General features: G+C 44.9%; 1 protein-coding gene across 1 annotated transcript in view; it reads left to right on the top strand.

Annotated features, from left to right (window-relative positions):
- Window positions 1-22,427, top strand: part of DCLK3 (doublecortin like kinase 3) — a gene marked incomplete at both ends in the record, with an annotated part of 45,592 nt that overhangs the window by 10,331 nt on the left and 12,834 nt on the right. The window contains one exon of the mRNA XM_081245532.1: window positions 19,248-21,097. Coding sequence (XP_081101658.1) covers window positions 19,248-21,097 — 1,850 coding nt within the window. The remainder of the gene's footprint in view (window positions 1-19,247; window positions 21,098-22,427) is intronic.

Genomic DNA, 22,427 nt, shown 5'->3' with positions numbered 1-22,427 from the left:
TCCAATGAGAGGAAAACCAAACCCAGTTTTAATTCCCTAAAGGAAGAAAAGTTTGTACCTTAATCTGCTTTCCCCTAACATCACTCTTCTTTGTTTGGAATCTTAATTCACTTCAGGGAGTTGTTTTTTTAGATCATCCTGTCTACAGGGACATCAGGGACAAGCTCACTTGTTTATTGCCAGCTGCAGGAACACTGGGTGACTTTATTTTACCAAGTTGGGATGCTGGATGGCTTAATAATTGGAGTAAAGCTAAAGTGAGTCTGCTTTGCGTAGGTATTGTTGCCTGTTGATGAGTCTGAGTCCGGCTCCATTTCCTCTGGATGATCCCGTGAGCTTTGCTTTATTCCATGGTTACAAATGACTCCCCCAAACCTGTCTGAACCATTGCTCCAAAAGATTCAGGATCTGTGGAAGAATCCTTTCAGTTCTTACTAACTAGCCGTGTGGCCTTGGGCTAATTGCTTACTCTCTCTGGTTAGCAGTTGTATCTAAAAATTGAGGGTGTTGGGCTACCAGCCCTTTCAGATCGAACACACAAAGATTTTCACCCACACAGGCTTTGCGTCCAACACACGGGTCCTTCTTAAGATCCTCCTTTGCATCTTTCTTAGATTGGATCCATGGCATTACTTTTGTTTACAAAGGATGCATATTTCCACGTAAGCAATTCACCAGTAAATCCAATCAATCATGTAATGACCATGCCTTAAATATTTATGTACAGTTCTTCCTCAGCCTGATGTATCTAAACCTCAGATACTTAGGGTATTTATTTCTTCTTGAGTGAACTTTGATAATATGTATCTTTCTTGGGATCCATCCATTTCATTAAGTTGTCTTATTTATTGGCTCAAAATTATTCGTCATGTTCCTTTATTATTATTTTACATGAGCAGCCCCAGTGTTTTCCAAATGTGTCACTTCTGAATATGAATGAAAACCATGTATATTTTTGTAACATTTCCTCTTAAATTGTTTTACTCGCTTGCTATTTAATTATACGTTGTACGTGGAGGTTGTCTTACCAAGAAGTCAAAATCGTTTAAAAACCACTTTCTAAAGAATCCACAAGCTCTTTGCCTCCTCTGTCCTTACAATAATGGCAGCTTTTTGTTTTTTGTTTTTTGTTTTTTTCCACACCACACAGCATGTGAGGTCTTACTTTCCCGACCAGGGATTGAACCTGAGCCCTTGGCAGTGACAGTGCAGAGTCCTAACCACTGGACTGCCAGGGAAGTCCCAATAATGGATAGTGGAGCTCTGTGCCTGCCCCTCAGATAAGCATCTGATAATGAGGGGTGAGAGTCTGCAGGGAGGCACTGGCAGATGGTGCAAATATTTCAGGTGTCTTTACATCAATCTAAGATCCGTTCAACCAAAGCATAGAGAAGTAGAAAAGAATGAGAAGTGCTCACCTCTCTACAAGAAAGATGATGGAGGAGTTTGCTTTTAGAATGATTTCTTCAACCTCACCTGTAGGGATGGAGTGTGGTAAAGCTCTGTCTAGCCCAGTGTTTGAATGTTGTTGTGACACAGTCCCATGGAGATCAGTAGGCTGGTGAAGGCCTTGGGGTGTGATAATCAGACAGAAGAAGGAAAATAGGAAGGCTTGCAGGCATCAAGTCAGCTGGAGACAGGTCCCAAGGTGGGATGTACTTTAGTGCTCCCTGTCCAAATAAACACACCCCCTTGAGGCTCCCTGAACAGTACTGAGAAAGGCAAAACTCAGCCCAAATCAAGGTTATTATGAATCTCTGATCTGTAACAGACAATTGGGGTTAAAAATCCAGATCATAGGAAACCACAGCCCGGCCTGGCAGCCATGCCCTCTTGGAATTTTACTGAGTGAGTGGTGACATCCCAGGGATGCGATCATGGATGAGTTGGCAACTGTTGGGAGGAAACATTAAACCCAGGGGTCAGACCGAAAGAAAAGCTGTCCCCAGGGAAGCTTCAGTCAAAGCAAACCGGTATCGGATGTCACAAAGGAGGACAACGTGAAGGACAACAGTGGCACCCAGGGCAGCAAAGCAAAAAGAGGAGCGTGAAGGCTTCGTGTGACGGAATAGTCAGAAGGCGGGAGAAGGGTTCATCTGGAGGACCTGCAGTTGGAGAGGTTATTGTCGTGGTCACTGGCATGTCCGAGGCCTCACCAGCCTGGGAGCAAACGAGGCCATGTTAATATTAATGCCCAGCGTGGAGTCCCAGCGGCCCCGCCTGCTCTCACAGGACCTCAGCCCAAGTCCTCGGAGTCCCCCGGGGAGGACGTCACCTGTGCTCAGGTGCACTGTGGCTCCTCTTCTTCCTCCAGTCATGATGTCACTCCTCACTTCCCCTGGCCTTGCTGTCCCCTGGCTGCCAATGTGTCCCCAGGGCACCGCCTTGCCCCCTCCTGCTGTGCTGGGGAGGCAAGGGGCTGGTTCTCTGCTTACTCTGTTGTACCTCCGCATTTGGGTCCCAGTGCCTCACACAGGCTTTCAAAACACATCTCCCTCAGCATCCATCCTTAACCCTGTGCTCCAAGACTTGGAGGGCAGGGCATAGATGCCAAGCTGTCCCCTTTTGTCATTGCCCCTAGGCCTGATCTCCTCCCAGGTGTCCATTATACCTGGGCACAGAACATCTCCTTTGCCTCCTTCGCCCACTCCCTTCCTGCCCAGTTGGCAACTGGTGCAAATAGGTCCCAGCCCTGGGCCACTGGCTGCCTTGGATCCCAGTTTGGATTTGGTTGGGTCACACTGCCATGCTCTCGGGGTTAATCAAATGGACATGTACTAGTCCAAGGACCTTCGGATCCCTCCCGCTGTGCTCTGTATATTTTGGTTCCACTAACTGGTTTGATGAAGTAAGAGACAGTCCAAAGCAGTGCTCCTCAAACTTCAATGTGCGTCGGATCATCTGGGGATGTTGTTAAAATGCAGAATCTGAGGGCTTCCCTGGTGGCGCAGTGGTTGAGAGTCCGCCTGCCAATGCAGGGGACATGGGTTCGTGCCCCGGTCCGGGAAGATCCCACATGCCGCGGAGCGGCTGGGCCCATGAGCCACGGCCGCTGAGCCTGCGCATCCGGAGCCTGTGCTCCGCAACGGGAGAGGCCACAGCAGTGAGAGGCCCGCGTACCGCAAAAAAAAAAAAAAAAAAAAATCAGAATCTGATTCTGTAGGTCTGGAGTGGGGTCTGAAATTCTGCATTTCTAATGATCTCCCAGGGGATACCGATGCTGCTGGTCCACTCTGGGTAGTCAAATCCTTCATCACTCCCTCCCCCGTTTCTGTTTGCTGTACTTGAAAGAAAACCGTTTGGCAAGGAAATCATGAGTGGATTTTGTGTTCCACTGCACGGGTGATGTCCTGTTTTGATTACCTATCACATATCACTTATCTGCATTATGAAAATAAAGATACTGTTTGTTATAACACTACTTTAGGGAATCGTTTATGGGCCGCTTTCAAAATGCTAATGGTTGACCAGCATTCCTGGAAGGATACTTGGAACTTCTCTCTATAGCTTAGCTTCTCAAAGTGTGGTCCTTGGGCCAGCAGCATTGTATCACATGGGACCGTGTTAGAGCTGCCGAATCTCAGCCCCACCCTCGACCTGGACTGACTGAATTGGGACCTGCACTTCAACATGGTCCCCAGTGTTGTGTGTGCACAATAGCATTTGAGAAGCCCTGCCCTGTAGAACACGGTATATCGGAAATGGGAGGTGCTGGCTTTGCCACTTTAGCAGGATGCTCAAAGGAGGCAGGTGAGTGACAACAGGGAAAAGTTCGTACTTCGGTCGTTAGTCTTCTTTGTCTTGGTGTGACCTGGGACGTCTGAGGAGAGACGAGAATACCTTCTGCCTTGCATGGAGCATGAAGATTCTTCAGACAAAATGAAACTAGCAGAGGAGGAAGTGGAAACTGTGATGTGATTATGAGATGGGTAGCATATGCAAGACCAGATCAGGGTGAGCAGAAGACTGAGGGAGGGAGGATGAGAATTATTGAGGGTCGTCAGAGATTAGCTTTGAAAACGAGGAACGACATGTAAGCTGGTTCACTTTAGAATCCCCTTGTAAACAACAGAGGCACTGCATAAAATGCATCACAATTTCAAGGTAGCTGGGACAGTAAAGGTCATCGTTAAATCAGCCAGTAGCTTAGAAAACATGTATCAGGCATCTGTTGTAACAAGGACTGACAAACATTCCTCACTGGGAGACCATAGAGGGCTCTCGTGCTAACATGCTGAGAGGCACTTGGGGAATTGGCATGGGAAGGTCAGCAGATAAAAAACAACCCAAAGGGCCTCCCTGGTGGCGCAGTGGTTGAGAGTCCGCCTGCCGATGCAGGGGATACGGGTTCGTGCCCCGGTCTGGGAGGATCCCATATGCTGCGGAGCGGCTGGGCCCGTGAGCCATGGCCTCTGGGCCTGCGCGTCCGGAGCCTGTGCTCCGCAACGGGAGAGGCCACAACAGTGAGAGGCCCGCATACCGCAAAAAGAAAAAAAAGAAAAAAAAAAAAAAAAAACAACCCAAAACTGGGGCACCTCTGAGATGAGAACTGGAAAACATCTTTTTAATTACTCTGTTTCTGATGGCTTGGTTGATGTCCTGCTGGTAATAAAGAAGATTAGGTAGCCATGACATTAATTAGAGTGTCATCAGTGATGACAGACAATAAATAGCATGGCATTTCATTTTATTACCTTACCCTTGTTAATTTCCCCAGTTTTGATCAATACAGCCATTGGCCAGGCCTCCCAGTTATGAAACAGTAGCATTTTCCAGGCTTAGTAAAGGGCTGCGTTCCAATTTTTTATTTGTTTAGGAAATCCTCCTTGGGATGTTTCCATAATCAAATGTAAGTTCGCAAATGTTTCTCCTGCCTCAGATTTGCATATGAGCAAAATGAGTTTGTTCCCAAAGCCCTGGAAAAAGCCCAGGACAAGTGATTACTCAGTGAAAAGGAAAATGATTTCAGCCAGTTCCACTCCATCTCCCACAGAAGAATGGAGGTGAATCGTCTCTTAGCTCTGCCTACTGAGGCCATAAGTCTGGTGACACCATTAAGGAATGAAAGGCTGATAGAAGGGAAAGTATTTCAAGTGGAGCTTCCCTGCTAGGAAGGGGGATTACATGTCATTAGATGCATTATATTGACTTTTATTTTCCAGGCATTTTTGTGTTGTTGCATTGCATATTACCAGATGTTTTAAAACACCAATTTCCATTTCTTTTAATACTCAGGATTAGGAAATGCTTAAAGAGTGATTATGTATTATTTATATCCTATAGCAATTTGGGTGTGATTCTCCCATTTCTTTTTCTAGCATGTTATTATAGGAGCCAAGTCAAGAATTCAAAAGTGGATGCTGACCTTGGAGGTAGTTTTTCTTTGTGGTGTAATTAGGCATATGGGTTATGGTTAAAAAATGACTAGGAAGGGACTTCACTGGTGGCACAGTGGTTAAGACTCCACGCCCCCAGTGCAGGGGGCCTGAGTTCCATCCCTGGTCAGGTAACTAGATCCCACATGGCATGCCGCAACCAAGAGTTTGCATGCCACAACTAAGGAGCCTGAGTGTGGCAAATAAGGAGCCCACCTACTGCAAATAAGACCCGGCGCAACCAAATAAATAAAATAAATAAATAAATAAATAATTTTTAAAAAATGGCTAGGAAAAGGTACACTCCCTTTGTTCTGATGAAAGAAGATAAGGAAAAGATTCATTTTAGCAGAATATTTTCATTACTTTGTCTTGACCCTAAACTTGATGATTAGCAGCCTGAACAAAGGAATAATAAATGATTAGAAAAGAAACTGGGTTCATGTGATTTCCAGTCGTTTTGGTAGCCTTTTCAGTGGAAAAACATAGAGATGACCGTCGTGAAACTGGGTTATGTTAATTCATCTGAATTGTGGTATCAGGAGGCACAGTTGCTAGGAGCCAAACCCATTAGAGGTAATAACAGCAAAATGCTTATTCAGTAACTGAGCTTATTGGCTCACACCAGTCAGGTAATTCTAGGATCAGTGAACGTGAAGTTTCTCTCCCCACAAGAGCCATACGCTTAGATCTGCCCAAGTGTTTCTCTTAATATCCGGTTTTCTATTTCAGTCACTACATAAATGACAAATACACCCTGCTGAGTCACATTTAGCATCGTGTACTCTTTGCCCTTGACATGTATGTGGATTTGGGGGAAACCCAAGGTTACAAGAGGTTGGAGAGGGAGAGGGAAGAAAATAAACACAGTCTGAGTGCCCACTCTATGCTAAGCAGCAGGCAGGGGTGAGGTACCAAATTTAGCCCATGTAGAAACTGAGGCTCAGAAATATCACATAATGTTCCCAAGGTCACACAGCTACTTAGAGCCTTTTAGGACCAGGATTTAAATTAGAGCTTCTGACCCCATGTTCACATTCTTTGTGCAACTCTAAAATGAAGCTTTCACAAAACTCTGAAGAAATACACTGCTCTTCCCTGCCTGTATTAGCTGTTCTTGACAAATGCTACCTTGGTACATTTACTGGCAGTCAGTGGATATCTGTGATCGTGTTTTCTGTCAACGTTACTTGTTTCATCTAGTTAAGGTCTGTTGTGGGATGTCTACCAATGTGGAAACTAATGACACTCAATTATTTACAAGGAGAGCCAGAAGCCTGAGACATGATATATGTGCTGATGTTAGGACTGAAAATAGGTTTCCCAAATCTCATGTGCTTATCAATATGTACTAGGACAGAGGAAGAGAGTTTGCATAATCCATAGTCTCTGCCTTTGGAGAGCCTGAATTTGGTTGAGAATACTTACACCTTTGAAGATAAAGTAACAGTGAGCTGAGGTGTGCAAAAGGAAGGGTCTCAAGCATTCAAATGAAATGTTTAATGAATGAACAGAGAGTCAGACGAGGGAGCTCTGACTGTGAACTTGTGAAGTCAGGGAAGGTTTGGTGGTGGACATGGGTCTCAGGTCTTACATGATGGTGAGGCTTGGATGGGTGGGAGAGTGACAGTGGAGTCGGGCTGGGATGGGTGAGGGGCTGCTGGATGAGGGAGCACCTTCCATGTCAAGGGTTTGGCCCTCAAAGCTGTTAATAAGGAGCCACCATAGGCTCTTGAGCAGAGGAGTGGCTTCGTGAAAGTTCTGCTGCATGCACGGGCTTGATGGGTGCTGGGAAAAACCCTGTAGACATTTGTATTGGGGGCGTTTGAGGCAAAACCAGCAGTATTGTCAAGTTGAGTCAATTTATGTTGCTGTGCGAAATTAACCAAAAAATGATGCTACGAGAGCACCTATTTTATTATTTATTTATTTATTTTTGCAGTACGCGGGCCTCTCACTGCTGTGGCCTCTCCCATTGTGGAGCACAGGCTCCGGACGCGCAGGCTCAGCGGCCATGGCTCATGGGCCCAGCCGCTCCGCGGCATGTGGGATCTTCCCAGACCAGGGCACGAACCCGTGTCCCCTGCATCGGCAGGCAGACTCCCAACCACTGCGCCACCAGGGAAGCCCAAAAGCACCTTTTTCTGTACCCTTTCCTGGAAGCTGCTGCCTAGTGGCTGAGGACTGGGAACTAGGATGTTTAATTTTTACTGTCTATACCTCAATTAACTATTTATTTTTGGTGTAGGGACACAGGAGGAGTTATTATCCTAGATCATGTTAGGTTGAGCCCTATGAAATTTCCATTTTGGGGTAATTGGTAGAACTACTGGTAATTTCATATGGTTCCACTTAATTGATTTTGTAAGTTGTTGTTGGAGACGAGTGGACACAGTCAGGTTATCTGGGTAGGTCCTGGGATAGTGCTGCTTACAGCCAGCCCCAAAGGCCTTGAGGGTGCTGTTTTCCTTGGGAGATGGGACTGTTCCTGGAGACTGAGCCCAGGGCCCCAGGGACGTGCCAGGCTCTTCCTCTCCCTAATATTTGCTCTCCCTGCCTATGGACCAGGCATTCAGAATCTCCTGATTTTTTTTCTAAAGGAGAAAAATTTGCTCTGGACCAAGAACTTTAAAGGAGGAAGGAGGATTGTAGAAGAGAGGATAAAAATAATTGCATCTTGGGACTTCCCTGGTGGTCCAGGGATTAAGACTTTGCACTTCCACTGCAGGGTGTGCGGTTGGATCCCTGGTCGCAGAACGAAGATCCCACAGGCCCCATGGCGTGGCCAAAATAATAATAATAATAATAATAATTGCATCTTGAGGTTGTGTTTTCCCACGACTCCCCAGTAGCACAATGCAGACAGAGCCAGAAGTGCCATTCCTGTAGCTCCTAATTATGTTGGGAAGGAGAGGGACCGAGTTCTCACTCTGGCCCCAGATTACAGAGGCTTTAAGTGAGTTTGAGAATGCCTGGGCAGTGTGGGCTGCGCATGCGTGACAGTGGTGATAGAGGCTGAGCTGCACTGTCTTCAGATCCTTTGTGTCCACACCCTGGGATGGGGCCACTCCTGTGGAGCCTCTCCTGGATCAGGGATGGAGTGTGCCCAGAGTGCTCTCCTAACCGCCGGGAATGAGGACAGCTTCTGAGCTAGGGTCTGCAGAAACTGGCTGGGCACAAGCATCCCAGAGCGTGCCCATCCCTCCCCCCCACCACTGCCCTCAGACTCTGGGTACCACAGGGCCTAGTCATCTGTCATTACAGTCAAACTGCGCAGTTTCACTATTTGGGACCCTGAGGTCTCATCACGACTTGCCTCTTTTGTCCTAAGTCACCACTCAACATGTGACCCACAGTGTCTGTCCTGTTCCAAGAGTACTGATGTGTGTCTCCTGACATCCCATCTTGGACCTCCTCTGGGCCCCTCCTGAGCCCCCTTCCATGCTAAACTCCCCTGCATCCCTAGGTTATTCACAGAATGTTCCTTTGTCCTCCTGGTTCTCCCCTGAACCTTCCCTGGAATAGAGAATTATTTTCCCTTTCCTTAGCCTGACAAATATGTATTGAGGGTCTCACTCTGTGAGAAGCACCCTAAGGAAAACAAATGAGAAGACTTAGTCCCTTTGCACACATGCATCTGAAGGTTACCTTCCTTGGCATCCTTCCTGTTTCCTGAGGAAACATGAACTAGTGTGACTGCTGGAGACCTCTCTTCTCCTCTCTCAGCATCAGCCCTCTCAGCCAAAAATGGAGGCAGATCAGAGAGACTATGAGAAGAAAGGAACAACAGATGTACATAAATAAATAGTTTAACTGTAAACATGACTGGTAAGCTCATAAATCCTCGGCATGTGGGAAGATCAGTACCAGCCACCACTTGTCATCTAATCGGACACCTGTGTCTAGATGGAAATCATCTCAGAACAGATTGTATGTTATAATTAAAAACGAAAAAACATTCTGTGTCAATATGCTGGGCCAAATTGCCCATGCTGGCACAACTGGACTTTCTGCTACAATTCAAATGCACTTAAAAATGATCATTTTGGGAGAGACCTTCAAGATGGTGGAGGAGTAAGATGTGGAGATCACCTTCCTCCCCACAAATACATCAGAAATACATCTACATGTGGAACAACTCCTACAGAACACCTACTGAACGCTGGCAGAAGACTTCAGACTTTCCAAAAGGCAAGAAACTCCCCACGTACCTGGGTAGGGCAAAAGAAAAAAGAAAAAACAGAGATAAAAGAATAGGGATGGGACCTGCATCTCAGGGAGGGAGCTGTGAAAGAGGAAAAGTTTCCACACTAGGAAGCCCCTTCACTGGCGGAGACAGGGGTGGAAGTTGCCAGGGGGAAGCTTCGGAGCCACGGAGGAGAGCGCAGCAACAGGGATGCAGAGGGCAAAGTGGAGAGATTCCCGCACAGAGGATCGGTGCCGACCAGCACTCACCAGCCTGAGAGGCTTGTCTGCTCACCCACCAGGACGGGTGGGGGCTGGGAGCTGAGGCTCGAGCCTCGGAGGTCAGATCCCAGGGAGAGGACTGGGGTTGGCTGCATGAACACAGGCTGAAGGGGGCTAGTGCGCCACAGCCAGCCAGGAGGCAGTCCGGGAAAAGTCTGGAACTGCCGAAGAGGCAAGAGACTTCTTCTTGCCGCTTTGTTTCGTGGTGCGCGAGGAGAGGGGATTCAGAGTGCCGCTTAAAGGAGCTCTAGAGATGGGCGCGAGCCGCAGCTATCAGCGCGGACCCCAGAGACGGGGCATGAAACTCTAAGGCTGCTGCTGCAGCCACCAAGAAGCCTGTGTGCAACCACAGGTCACCATCCACACCTCCCCTCCTGGGAGCCTGTGCAGCCCACCACTGCCAGGGTCCTGTGATCCAGGGACAACTTCCTGGAGAGAACACTTGGCGCACAGGCTGTTGCAATGTCATGCCGGCTTCTGCCGCCACAGGCTCGCCCCGTATTCCATACCCCTCCCTCCCCCCGGCCTGAGTGAGCCAGAGCCCCGTAATCAGCTGCTGCTTTAACCCTGTTCTGTCTGAGCAAAGAACAGATGCCCTCAGGCGACCTACATGCAGAGGCGGGACCAAATCAAAAGCTGAACCCCAGGAGCTGTGCAAACAAACAAGAGAAAGGGAAATCTCTCCCAGCAGCCTCAGGAGCAGCGGATTAAATCTCCATAATCAACTTGATGTACCCTGCAAATCTATTCAGGAATACCTGAATAGACAACGAATCATCCCAAAATTGAGGTGGTGGACTTTGAGAGCAACTATAGACTTGGGGTTTGCTTTCTGCATCTAATTTGTTTTTGGTTTTATGTTTATCTTAGTTTAGTATTTACAGTTATTGTTCTAGGGTCTGTCCATCCGTTTTTTGTTTTTGTTTTTGTTTTTTAGTATAGTTTTTAGTGCTGGTTATCATTGGTGGATTTCTTTTTTGGTTTGGTTGCTCTCTTCTTTCTTTTTTTAATTACTTTAATTTTTTATTTTTAATAATTAAATTTTTTTAATTTTAATAACTTTATTTTATTTTTATCTTTCTTTCTTTTTCTTCTCCTTTTTCTTCTGAGCCATGTGGCTGACAGGGTCTTGGTGCTCCAGTGGGGTGTCAGGCCTGTGCCTCTGAGGTGCAAGAGCCGAGTTCAGGACATTGGTCCACCAGATACCTCCCAACCCCATGCAATATCAAACGGCAGAAGCTCTCCCAGAGATCTCCATCTCAACACTAAGACCCAGTTCCACTCAATGACCAGCAAGCTACAGTGCTTGGACACCCTATGCCAAACAACTAGCAAGACAGGAACACAACCCCACCCATTAGCACAGAGGCTGCCTAAAATCATAATAAGGTCACAGACACCCCAAAACACACAACCGGACACTGTCCTGCCCACCAGAAAGACAAGATCTAGCCTCATCCACCAGAACACTGGTGGAGGCACCAGTCTCCTCCACCAGGAGGCCTTCACAAGCCACTGACCCAACCTTACCCACTGGGGGCAGACACCAAAAACAATGGTAACTACGAAACTGCAACCTGCGAAAAGGAGATCCCAAACACAGTAAGTTAAGCAAAATGAGAAGACAGAAAACACACAGCAGATGAAGGAGCAAGGTAAAAACCCACCAGACCGAACAAATGAAGAGGAAATAGGCAGTCTACCTGAAAAAGAATTTAGAGTAATGATAGTAAAGATGATCCAAAATCTCGAAAATAGAATGGAGAAAATACAAGAAATGTTTAACAAAGACCTAGAAGAACTAAACAGCAAACAAACAATGATGAACAACACAATAAATGAAATTAAAAATTCTCTAGAAGGAATCAGTAGCAGAATAACTGGGGCAGAAGAATGCATAAGTGATCTGGAAGATAAAATAGTGGAAATAACTACCACAGAGCAGAATAAACAAAAAAGAGTGAAAAGAATTCAGGACAGTCTCAGAGACCTCTGGGACAACATTAAACGCACCAACGTTAGAATTATAGGGGTCCCAGAAGAAGAGGAGAAAAAGAAAGGGACTGAGAAAATATTTGAAGAGATTAAATTGAAAACTTCCCTAATATGGGAAAGGAAATAGTCAAGTCCAAGAAGCACAGAGAGTCCCATACAGGATAAATCCAAGGAGAAATATGCCAAGACACATATTAATCAAACTATCAAAAATTAAATACAAAGAAAAAATATTAAAAGCAGCAAGGGAAAAACAACAAATAACATACAAGGGAATCCCCATAAGGTTAACAGCTGATCTTTCAGCAGAAACACTGCAAGCCAGAAGGGTGTGGCAGCACATATTTAAAGTGATGAAAGGGAAAAACCTACAACCAAGATTACTCTACCCAGGAAGGATCTCATTCAGATTCAACGGAGAAATTAAAACCTTTACAGACAAGCAAAAGCTAAGAGAATTCAGCACCACCAAACCAGCCTTACAACAAATGCTAAAGGAATTTCTCTAGGCAGGAAACACAAGAGGAGGAAAAGACCTACAATAACAAACCCAAAACGATTAAGAAAATGGTAATAGGAACATACATATTGATAACTACCTTAAATGTAAATGGATTAAATTCTCCAACCAAAAGACGTAGACTGGCTGAATGGATACAAAAACAAGACCTGTATATATGCTGTCTACAAGAGACCCACTTCAGACCTAGGGACACATACAGACTGCAAGTGAGGGGATGGAAAAAGATATTCCATGCAAATGGAAACCAAAAGAAAGCTGGAGTAGCAATTCTCATATCAGACAAAATAGACTTTAAAATAAAGACTATTACAAGAGACAGAGAAGGACACTACATAATGATCAAGGGATCAATCCAAGAAGAAGATATAACAATTGTAAATATTTATGCATCCAACATAGGAGCACCTCATTACATAAGGCAAATGCTAACAGCCATAAAAGAGGAGATTGACAGTAACACAATCATAGTAGGGCACTTTAGTGGGGTGCTAAAGATCATCCAAAATGAAAATAAATAAGGAAACACAAGCTTTAAATGATTCATTAAACAAGATAAACTTAATTGGTATTTATAGAACATTCCATTCAAAAACAACAGAATACACTTTCTTCTCAAGTGCTCATGGAACATTCTCTGGATAGATCATATCTTGGGTCACAAATCAAGTCTTGGTAAATTTAAGAAAATTGAAATCATATCAAGTATCTTTTCTGACCACACCGCTATGAGACTAGATATCAATTACAGGAAAATATCTCTAAAAAATACGAACACATGGAGGCTAAACAATACACTACTAAATAACCAAGAGATCACTGATGAAATCACAGAGGAAATCAAAAAATACCTAGAAACAAATGACAGTGAAAACACGATGACCCAAAACCTATGGGATGCAGCAAAAGCAGTTCTAAGAGGGAAGTTTATAGCAATACAATCCCACCTCAAGAAACAAGAAACATCTCAAATAAACGACCTAACCTTACCCTGAAGCAATTAGAGAAAGAAGAACAAAAAGCTCCCAAAGTTAGCAGAAGGAAAGAAATCATAAAGATCAGTTCAGAAATAAACAAAAAAGAAATGAACAAAGCAATAGCCAAGATCAATACAACTAAAAGCTGGTTCTTTGAGAAGATAAACAAAATTGATAAACCATTAGCCAGACTCATTAGGAAAAAAAGGGAGAACGCTCACACCAATAGAATTAGAAATGAATTAGGAGAAGTAACAACTGACACTGCAGAAATACAAAGGATCATGAGAGACTACTACAAGCAACTCTATGCCCATAAAATGGACAACCTGGAAGAAATGGACAAATTCTTAGAAAAGCACAACTTTCCGAGACTGAACTAGGAAGAAATAGAAAATATAAACAGACCAATCACAAGCACTGAAATTGAGACTGTGATTAAAACTCTTCCAACAAACAAAAGCCCAGGACCAGATGGCTTCACAGGCGAATTCTATCAAACATTTAGAGAAGAGCTAAAACCTAGCCTTCTCAAACTCTTCCAAAATATAGCAGAGGGAGGAACACTCCCAAACTCATTCTACAAGGCCACCATCACCCTGATACCAAAATGAGATAAAGATGTCACAAAGAAAGAAAACAACAGGCCAATATCACTGATGAACATAGATGCAAAAATCCTCAACAAAATACCAACAGCACATTAAAAGGATCATACACCATGATCAAGTGGGGTTTATCCCAGGAATGCAAAGATTCTTCAATATACGCAAATCAATCAACGTGATGCACCATATTAACAAATTGAAGGAGAAAAACCGTATGATCATCACAATAGATACAGAAAAAGCTTTCAACTAAATTCAACACCGATTTGTGATAAAAACTCTCCAGAAAGTAGGCAAAAAGGGAACTCACCTCAACATAATAAAGGCCATATATGATAAACCCACAGCCAACATCATTCTCAATGGTGAAAAACTGAAACCATTTTCTCTGACATCAGAAAGAAGACAAGGTTGTCCACTCTCACCACTGTTATTCAACATAGTTTTGGAAGTTTCAGCCACAGCAATCAGAGAAGAGAAAGAAATAAAAGACATCCAAATCAGAAAAGAAGAAGTAAAGCTGTCACTGTTTGCAGATAACATGATACTCTACAGAGAGAATCCTAAAGAAAACTACTAGAGCTAATCAATGAATTTGGTAAAGTAGCAGGATACAAAATTAATGCACAGAAATCTCTTGCATTCCTATACACTAATGATGAAAAATCTGAAAGAGAAATTAAGGAAACACTCCCATTTACCATTGCAACAAAAAGAATAAAATACCTAGGAATAAACCTACCTAAGGAGACAAAAAACCTGTATGCAGAAAACTATAAGACACTGATGAAAGAAATTAAAGATGATACAAACAGATGGAGAGATATGCCATGTTCTTGGATTGGAAGAATCAACTTTGTGAAAATGACTGTACTACCCAAAGCAATCTACAGATTCAATGCAATCCCTGTCAAACTACTAATGACATTTTTTTACAGAAGTAGAAAAAAAATTGCACAATTTGTTTGGAAACACAAAAGACCCTGAATAGCCAAAGCAATCTTGAGAGAAAAATGGGGCTGGAGGAATCAGGCTCCTGGAATTCAGACTATACTACAAAGCTACATCAATCAAGACAGTATGGTACTGGCACAAAAACAGAGATATACATCATTGGAACAGTATAGAATGCCCAGAGGTAAACCCACGCACATATGGTCACCTTATTTTGGATAAAGGAGGCAAGAATATACAATGGAGAAAAGGTAGCCTCTTCAATAAGTGGTGCTGGATAAACTGGACAGCTACATGTAAAAGAATGAAATTAGAACACTTCCTAACACCATACAGAAAAATAAACTCAAAATGGATTAAAGACCTAAATATAAGGCCAGACACTATAAAACTCTCAGAGGAAAACATAGGCAGGACACTCTATGACATAAATCACAGCAAGATCCTTTTTGACCCACCTCCTAGAGAAATGGAAATAAAAACAAAAATAAACACATGGGACCTAATGAAACTTCAAAGCTTTTGCACAGCAAAGGAAACCACAAACAAGATGAAAAGACAACCTTCAGAATGGGAGAAAATATTTGCAAATGAAGCAACTGACAAAGGATTAATCTCCAAAATTTACAAGTAGCTCATGCAGCTCAATATCAGAAAAACAAACAACCCAATCCAAAAATGGGCAGAAGACCTAAATAGACATTTCTCTAAAGAAGATATACAAATTGCCAATAAACACATGAAAGGATGCTCAACATCACTAATCATTAGAGAAATGCAAATCAAAACTACAATGAGGTATCACCTCACACCAGTCAGAATGGCCATCATCAAAAAAATCTACAAACAATAAATGCTGGACAGGGTGTGGTGAAAAGGGAACCCTCTTGCACTGTTCTTGGGAATGTAAATTGATACAACCACTATGGAGAACAGTATGGAGGTTCCTTAAAAAACTAAAAATAGAACTACCATATGACCCAGCAATCCCACTACTGGGCATATACCCTGAGAAAACCATAATTCAAAAAGAGTCATGTACCAAAATGTTCATTGCAGCTCTATTTACAATAGCCAGGACATGGAAGCAACCTAAATGTCCATCGACAGTTGAATGGATAAAGAAGATGTGGCACATACATACAATGGAATACTACTCAGCCATAAAAAGAAATGAAATTGTTATTTTAATGAGGTGGGTGGACCTAGAGTCTGTCATACAGAGTGAAGTCAGAAAGAGAAAAACAAATACCATATGCTAACACATATATATGGAATCAAAAAAAAAAATTGGTTCTGAAGAACCTAGGGGCAGGATAGGAATAAAGATGCAGACGTAGAGAATGGACTTGAGGAAACGGGGAGGGGGAAGGGTAAGCTGGGACGAAGTGAGAGAGTGGCATGGACATATATACACTACCATGTAAAATAGATAGCTAGTGGGAAGCAGCTGCATAACACAAGGAGATCATCTGGGTGCTTTGTGACCACCTAGAGGGGTGGGATAGGGAGGGTGGAAGGGAGATGCAAGAGGGAGGAGATATGGGGACATATGTATATGTATAACTGATTCACTTTGTTATAAAGCAGAAACTAACACACCATTGTAAAGCAGTTATACTCCAATAAAGATGTTAAAAAAATTATCATTTTTAACTTCTTTTTAAAGGAAGCATAAATGGCAGATTGCTGCATGTAGGATATGACATACGGATCCTGTGGGGCAACTTTAATAAGTAACTACTCTCATGGTTTAACTGAATTCCACATTCTGTCATTTTCCTGTTTCCTTTCCTGACCTGGACAAAAAAGGAAATTGAACCACTTTTGTCTCAAGTACAGTCACACCTTGGAGCTGTCACGGGTTTTGTTCCTGAGCACTGCAATAAAGCGAATATCCCAATAAAGCAAGTTACACAAATTTTTTGATTTTGCAGTGCATATAAAAGTTTTGTTTACACTCTACCATAGTCTATTAAGTGTGCAATAGCATTATGTCTTAAAAAAACAATGTACAGATGGACCTAGAGAGTGCTGTACAGAGTTAAGTAAGTCAGAAAGAGAAAAACAAGTACCATATGTTAACACATATATGTGGAATCTAGGAAAATGATATAGATGATCTTATTTGCAAAACAGAAATAGAGACACAGACGTAGAGAATAAATGTATGGATACCAAGGGGGGAAAGTGGTGGGGTGGGAGGAATTGGGAGATTGGGATTGACACCTATACACTATTGATACTATGTATAAAATAGACAGGGAACTCTACTTAATGCACTTGTGGTGACCTAAATGGGAAGGAAATCCAGAAAAGTGGGGATATATGTATAACTATAGCTGATTCATTTTGCTGTACAGTAGAAACTAACACAACATTGTAAAGCAACTATACTCCAACAAAAATTAATTTTAAAAAAGAAAGTATAAATTGGGGAAAAGGACAATGTACATACATTAATATAAAAATACCTTTTTGGTAAAAAATGCTAACTATCATCTGAGCTTTCAGTGAGTCATAGGAGTAACATGTAAGATCCCTGATCACAGATCACCATCACAAGTATAACAATAATGACCAAATTTGAAATATTGTGAGAGTTACCAAAATGTGACGTAGAGACACGAAAGGAGCAAATGCTATTTGGAAAAATAGCCAATAGACTTGCTTGACCCAGGGTTGCCACAAACCTTCAGCTGATAAAAAATGCAATATCTTCAAAGCATAATAAAGTGAAACACAATAAAATGAGGTAAGGCTGGGTACATTTGACCAGGAAATACAGTCTTGTTTTATTCATTTATTCTGTTTATCAGGGAACACCATGAGAATGAGCACATTCTCATTATTAATATAATATTAATATTAATATGACCTTGGTTTCTTTCTTTCCTATTTTTAATACCAAGAGGAAAAACCATTTGGAGAAGACCACCTTGTCATGTTGGCCCATGAGTTCCTTTGCTACCAAAATGAAATGATCATACAAAAGAGATATTAAGATCATAAGGACAGGGGACTTCCCTAGTGGTCCACTGGTTAAGACCCCATGCTTCCAATGCAGGGGGCGTGGGTTTGATCCCTGGTTTGAGGAACTAGGATCCGACGTGCCATGTGGCAAAAAATTTGACATAAAGTAATTGCAAAAAAAAAAAACGGGAAATAAATTTGAACTGTAGGAATAAAATCTATATTTAAAAAAATCATAAGGGCAATATTAATAACTGGCTATCACTGTGCCCTTTCTGTGTGTCAAGTACTCCTTCAAGTGAATCGTAATCATTTTGTCATTTACTCTTCACAAAAATCCTGGGAGGAAGGTGTTATCATTCTCACTTCATAGATGAAAAAAAAAAAAAACCAGAACGTGGGTAATTTGTCCAAGTTCACGCAAAGAATCAGTGGCCATGCCAGGATTCAAATCCAGATCTGTCCCAAATTCTGCGATCATAACCTCTTCACATCTTGCCTCACCCTGAGTGGGTGGAAAGTCAAGCTGAGAAAACTGTTCTTGGCAAAGAAGTGGGTAAGATTTGGATTCTTTAGTGGTGAGGGGGAATCTGGAAGGGAATAGATACGTATATGTGCGTGTGCCTGGGTCACTTTACTGTGTACCTGAAACTAACACAACATTGTGGATTAACTATACTTTAATTTTTTAAAAATGGAAAAAATAAAGGCTTATTGACTTAGCAGGAGAAACAAAAAGATTTGGGTTTTTTAAAGTTCCAGAAAGTTCTGACCTCTTGTTGGTATTTCCTGGGCAGCAAATGTTGGACCTTTTATCTCAGCTGTAGATTCTTGAAGCTCAGCCTACTTTAGGGTAGCGGGAGTTGCATCCAGGGTTAGGCCTTGCCTGGAAGGGGCCCCCGAGGCGTGGTCCGCCCTGCTCCCCATAAGGCCTGAGGAGGCACCTCGGGCCCAGTGCCAACTCCATTCTGCACTCCTGGTCTCTCTTGGCCTAACTGGTAAAGGCTCCCCTGTTTCAAGCAGATCCTCAAAGAGCACACTTTTAACTTGTAACAGCATCAGTCATCTTTAGTAAAGGTTTGGGGAAGGTCAGAAGGCTCTTTTGTTTTTCTTTTTTTTTTTTTTTTTTGCGGTACACGGGCCTCTCACTGTTGTGGCCTCTCCCGTTGCGGAGCACAGGCTCCGGACGCGCAGGCCCAACGGCCATGGCTCACAGGCGCAGCCGCTCCGTGGCATGTGGGATCTTCCCGGACCGGGGCAAGAACCCGTGTCCCCTGCATCGGCAGGCGGACTCCCAACCACTGCGCCACCAGGGAAGCCCCCAGAAGGCTCTTTGAACCCCTTGGACTAATACTGTATTGTCCTTTTTCCCCTGCAGGACATCGAGGTCTCTGTGAACATTCTCTAAAATGTTTAAGCTCGAGAATCACGGAGCGGAAGCTGCAGGGCACGTGGCTGCCTGCTGGCCGAGGGAGCCTGGAGAAACCATTCCTGGGGCCTCGAGGCTCCTTGGTGCCCATGTTCAGCCCCCAGGGTGGCCTTCACCCTGTCCACGCTGACAGCAGCCTGCTGAAGCCCAGGGTCGTGACCGTGGTCAAGCTGGGTGGGCAACCCCTCCGCAAGATCACGCTGCTCCTCAACAGACGGTCGGTGCAGACCTTCGAGCAGCTCTTGGCCGACGTCTCAGAGGCCCTGGGCTTTCCCAGATGGAAGAGTGACCGCGTGAGGAAGCTGTTCAACCTCAAGGGCAGGGAAATCAGGAGTGTGTCCGATTTCTTCAGGGAAGGGGATGCTTTCATAGCCGTGGGCAAAGAGCCACTGACGCTGAAGAACATCCAGGTGGCTATAGAGGAACTGTACCCCAGCAAAGCCCGGGCCCTGACCTTGACCCAGCACAGCCGGGTCCCCTCTCCAAGGCTGAGAAGCAGGCTTTATAGCAAGGCTCTGAAAGGGGGTCACCACTGTGGGGAGACCGAGACCACCAAGAGCTGTGGTGAGGCTGCCAGGTCCCAGGCTGTCGTCAGACATCAGGGGAGGACCCCCGTGGAGGACAGGGTGAGGGCCCAGAAGAAGTGGGTGAGGGGGAAGTGGGAGCCTGAACCCAGCAGCAAGGTGCCCAGGGATGCCACCCTGGAGAGGCATGCTAGCGGAGAGAAGCACCTGGGGGTGGAGATTGAAAAGACGTCGGGGGAAATAATCAGGTGTGAGAAGTGTAAGCGGGAAAGAGAGCTCCAGCAGAGCCTGCAGAGGGAGCAGCTCTCTCTGGGCACCAGCGAGCTGGACCTGGGCAGGTGCCCCAGCTATGACGTAGAGAGGCTGGTGAGGACCAGGAGCTGCAGGAGGTCCCCTGAGGAGAAGCCCCAGGATGGGGAGGAAGGCTGGAAGGAGGGCACCCGGAGCAGTCCCGGGCACCCGCCTCAGGAGCCGAGGAGACCCAGCAAAAGCACCGACAAGAAAGAGGCCCGAGACCCAGGAGGCCAGGAAGGTCATGGCCCAGCAGCAGCCAAGGCCAAGAGGGACGTTGTCGGGGAAACCCAGCCCATAAGAGAGGAGAAAGACAGCAGGACCGTAGGCAGGACCAAACAGGGAGGCTGGCTCCGGAGGGAGCATCCTGCCGACCTCGACCCAGAGAAGCTCCCCAGGACCAGAGGGGATGCGCAGGAGGCGGAAAAGGAGAAAAAGCCGGGTGCGTCCGGAGGGAGGAGGATGGTTTCCCGAGATGAGCCGCCGGCCAGGGTAGAAAAGGAGCCCAAGACGAGGCCGGAGGAGAGCAAGGCGGAGCGGCTGGGCGGCAGGAGGCGGCGGCCCGCGGGCATCCTGGCGGCCGACGTGCGCAAGCAGTACGAGCCGGGCCGCGTGATCGGGGACGGGAACTTCGCGGTGGTGAAGGAGTGCAGGCACCGCGGCACCCAGCAGGCCTACGCCATGAAGATCATAGACAAGTCCAAGCTCAAAGGGAAGGAGGACATGGTCGATAGCGAGATCTTGATCATCCAGAGCCTCTCTCACCCCAACATCGTGAAACTGCATCAAGTGTATGAAACGGACGCGGAGATCTACCTGATCATGGAGTACGTGCAGGGAGGGGACCTTTTCGATGCCATTATAGAAAGTGTGAAGTTCCCGGAGCGCGACGCTGCCCTCATGCTCATGGACTTGTGCAAGGCGCTCGTGCACATGCACGACAAGAGCATCGTCCACCGGGACCTCAAGCCGGAAAACCTGCTGGTAAGCCCCGCCCTGGCTGCGGTGGAAGAGGGAGGTTATAAAACATGGGATACAGGAAGTCGGAACGGGCTCCTACTCTGGTACCCTTGTGCGCTAGAGCATTACCTTTATGGTTCTTTTTTTTTTTTTTTTTTTTTTTTTATCATGCTCGTTTCAGTATTTAAAACTTTGGTTGTAGTTCATAAATTGCAGAGATAAATAGGTTTTGATTAAGTTATTGAGAAAGAAGCCTTCCTATTTAAACAAAATGGAAGCTGTTTCCTCATGCCTGGGAGAAAAATATTTTCATCTTGACAGTGATCAGGTGGACTTCATTTCTGGGGCATTTGCACATCCTCTGGCCTAGGTGCTAGGGGTGTCTGCTGGTAGCAGCTCCCCCTGCAGGCTTTGAGCCCACCCTCCCACCAAAAGTCCCCCTGGCCCTTTTGCAGAAGAGGTCTTGCCGCAGGAATTCAAAAGGCTCAGTAGGAATTCCCAGTCGCTCCAGTGGTTAGGACTCCAAGCTTCCACTGCAGGGGGCCTGGGTTTAATCCCTGGCCGGGGAACTAAGATCCCGAAAGCCTCTAGCATCAGTCCTTTCACCTCTCTGGGCCTTTGTTTCCTCACTTATAAAAGAGAAATAGTAATAGTACCTGTCTTAGAAGGTTGAGGGAGAATTGAGCACGGGAGCTGGCCTGGCACACACAGCTCAGCTGTTCTGTTTTTGGATGTAAACAATCTCTCGAAGCACCAACATCAACTAAGGACACTCTAGGACCATGATGGGTCCAGACAAAAGCAAGACCTCTTCATCATCATGTCCAAATCCAGATAAGAACAAGATTGTCCAGACCACAAATGGGACTACATTTTCCCTTTTGGGTGACTATGATTCACTGCCCCACCTTCCTCCCACTTTCTAGATAAGAATTACCAAGATGCCCAATCATAGAATTACCCTCACTTCCTGACAGTATCCAGTTCAGAGCAAAATCCTGCTTTCAAGAACCCTCTCCCAAATCACCTAACACAATCCACCTCTTACAAGTTCATTGAACACCCTCTCACTTAGATGCCTGGATCCCCAAGGTGTTGGGGATCTCCCTTGTTGCAATGAGTCAGTCAACCCAGTGTGTTCCTGAATTTCAAGTGTGTTCCTGGTGGGCTTTGTTAGGACAGTGCACTTCACGTGTTCACTCTCTGGCCCCCTTGTCCCACTTTCTTCTTTGTAGCCCCAATCACCACCTGATATTTATTCTTCTATTTTCTTTTTCCTCCTCCTGGAAAGTTCTATGACCCCAGGAACATTGTTTTATTCAGACTGTACCTTGAAAACTACATCAGTTCTGTC

The sequence above is a fragment of the Mesoplodon bidens genome (assembly GCF_964165515.1).
Source record: "Mesoplodon bidens genome assembly, chromosome: 10".
Taxonomy (NCBI): domain Eukaryota; kingdom Metazoa; phylum Chordata; class Mammalia; order Artiodactyla; family Ziphiidae; genus Mesoplodon; species Mesoplodon bidens.
This window is presented reverse-complemented; position numbering and strand designations above follow the sequence as displayed.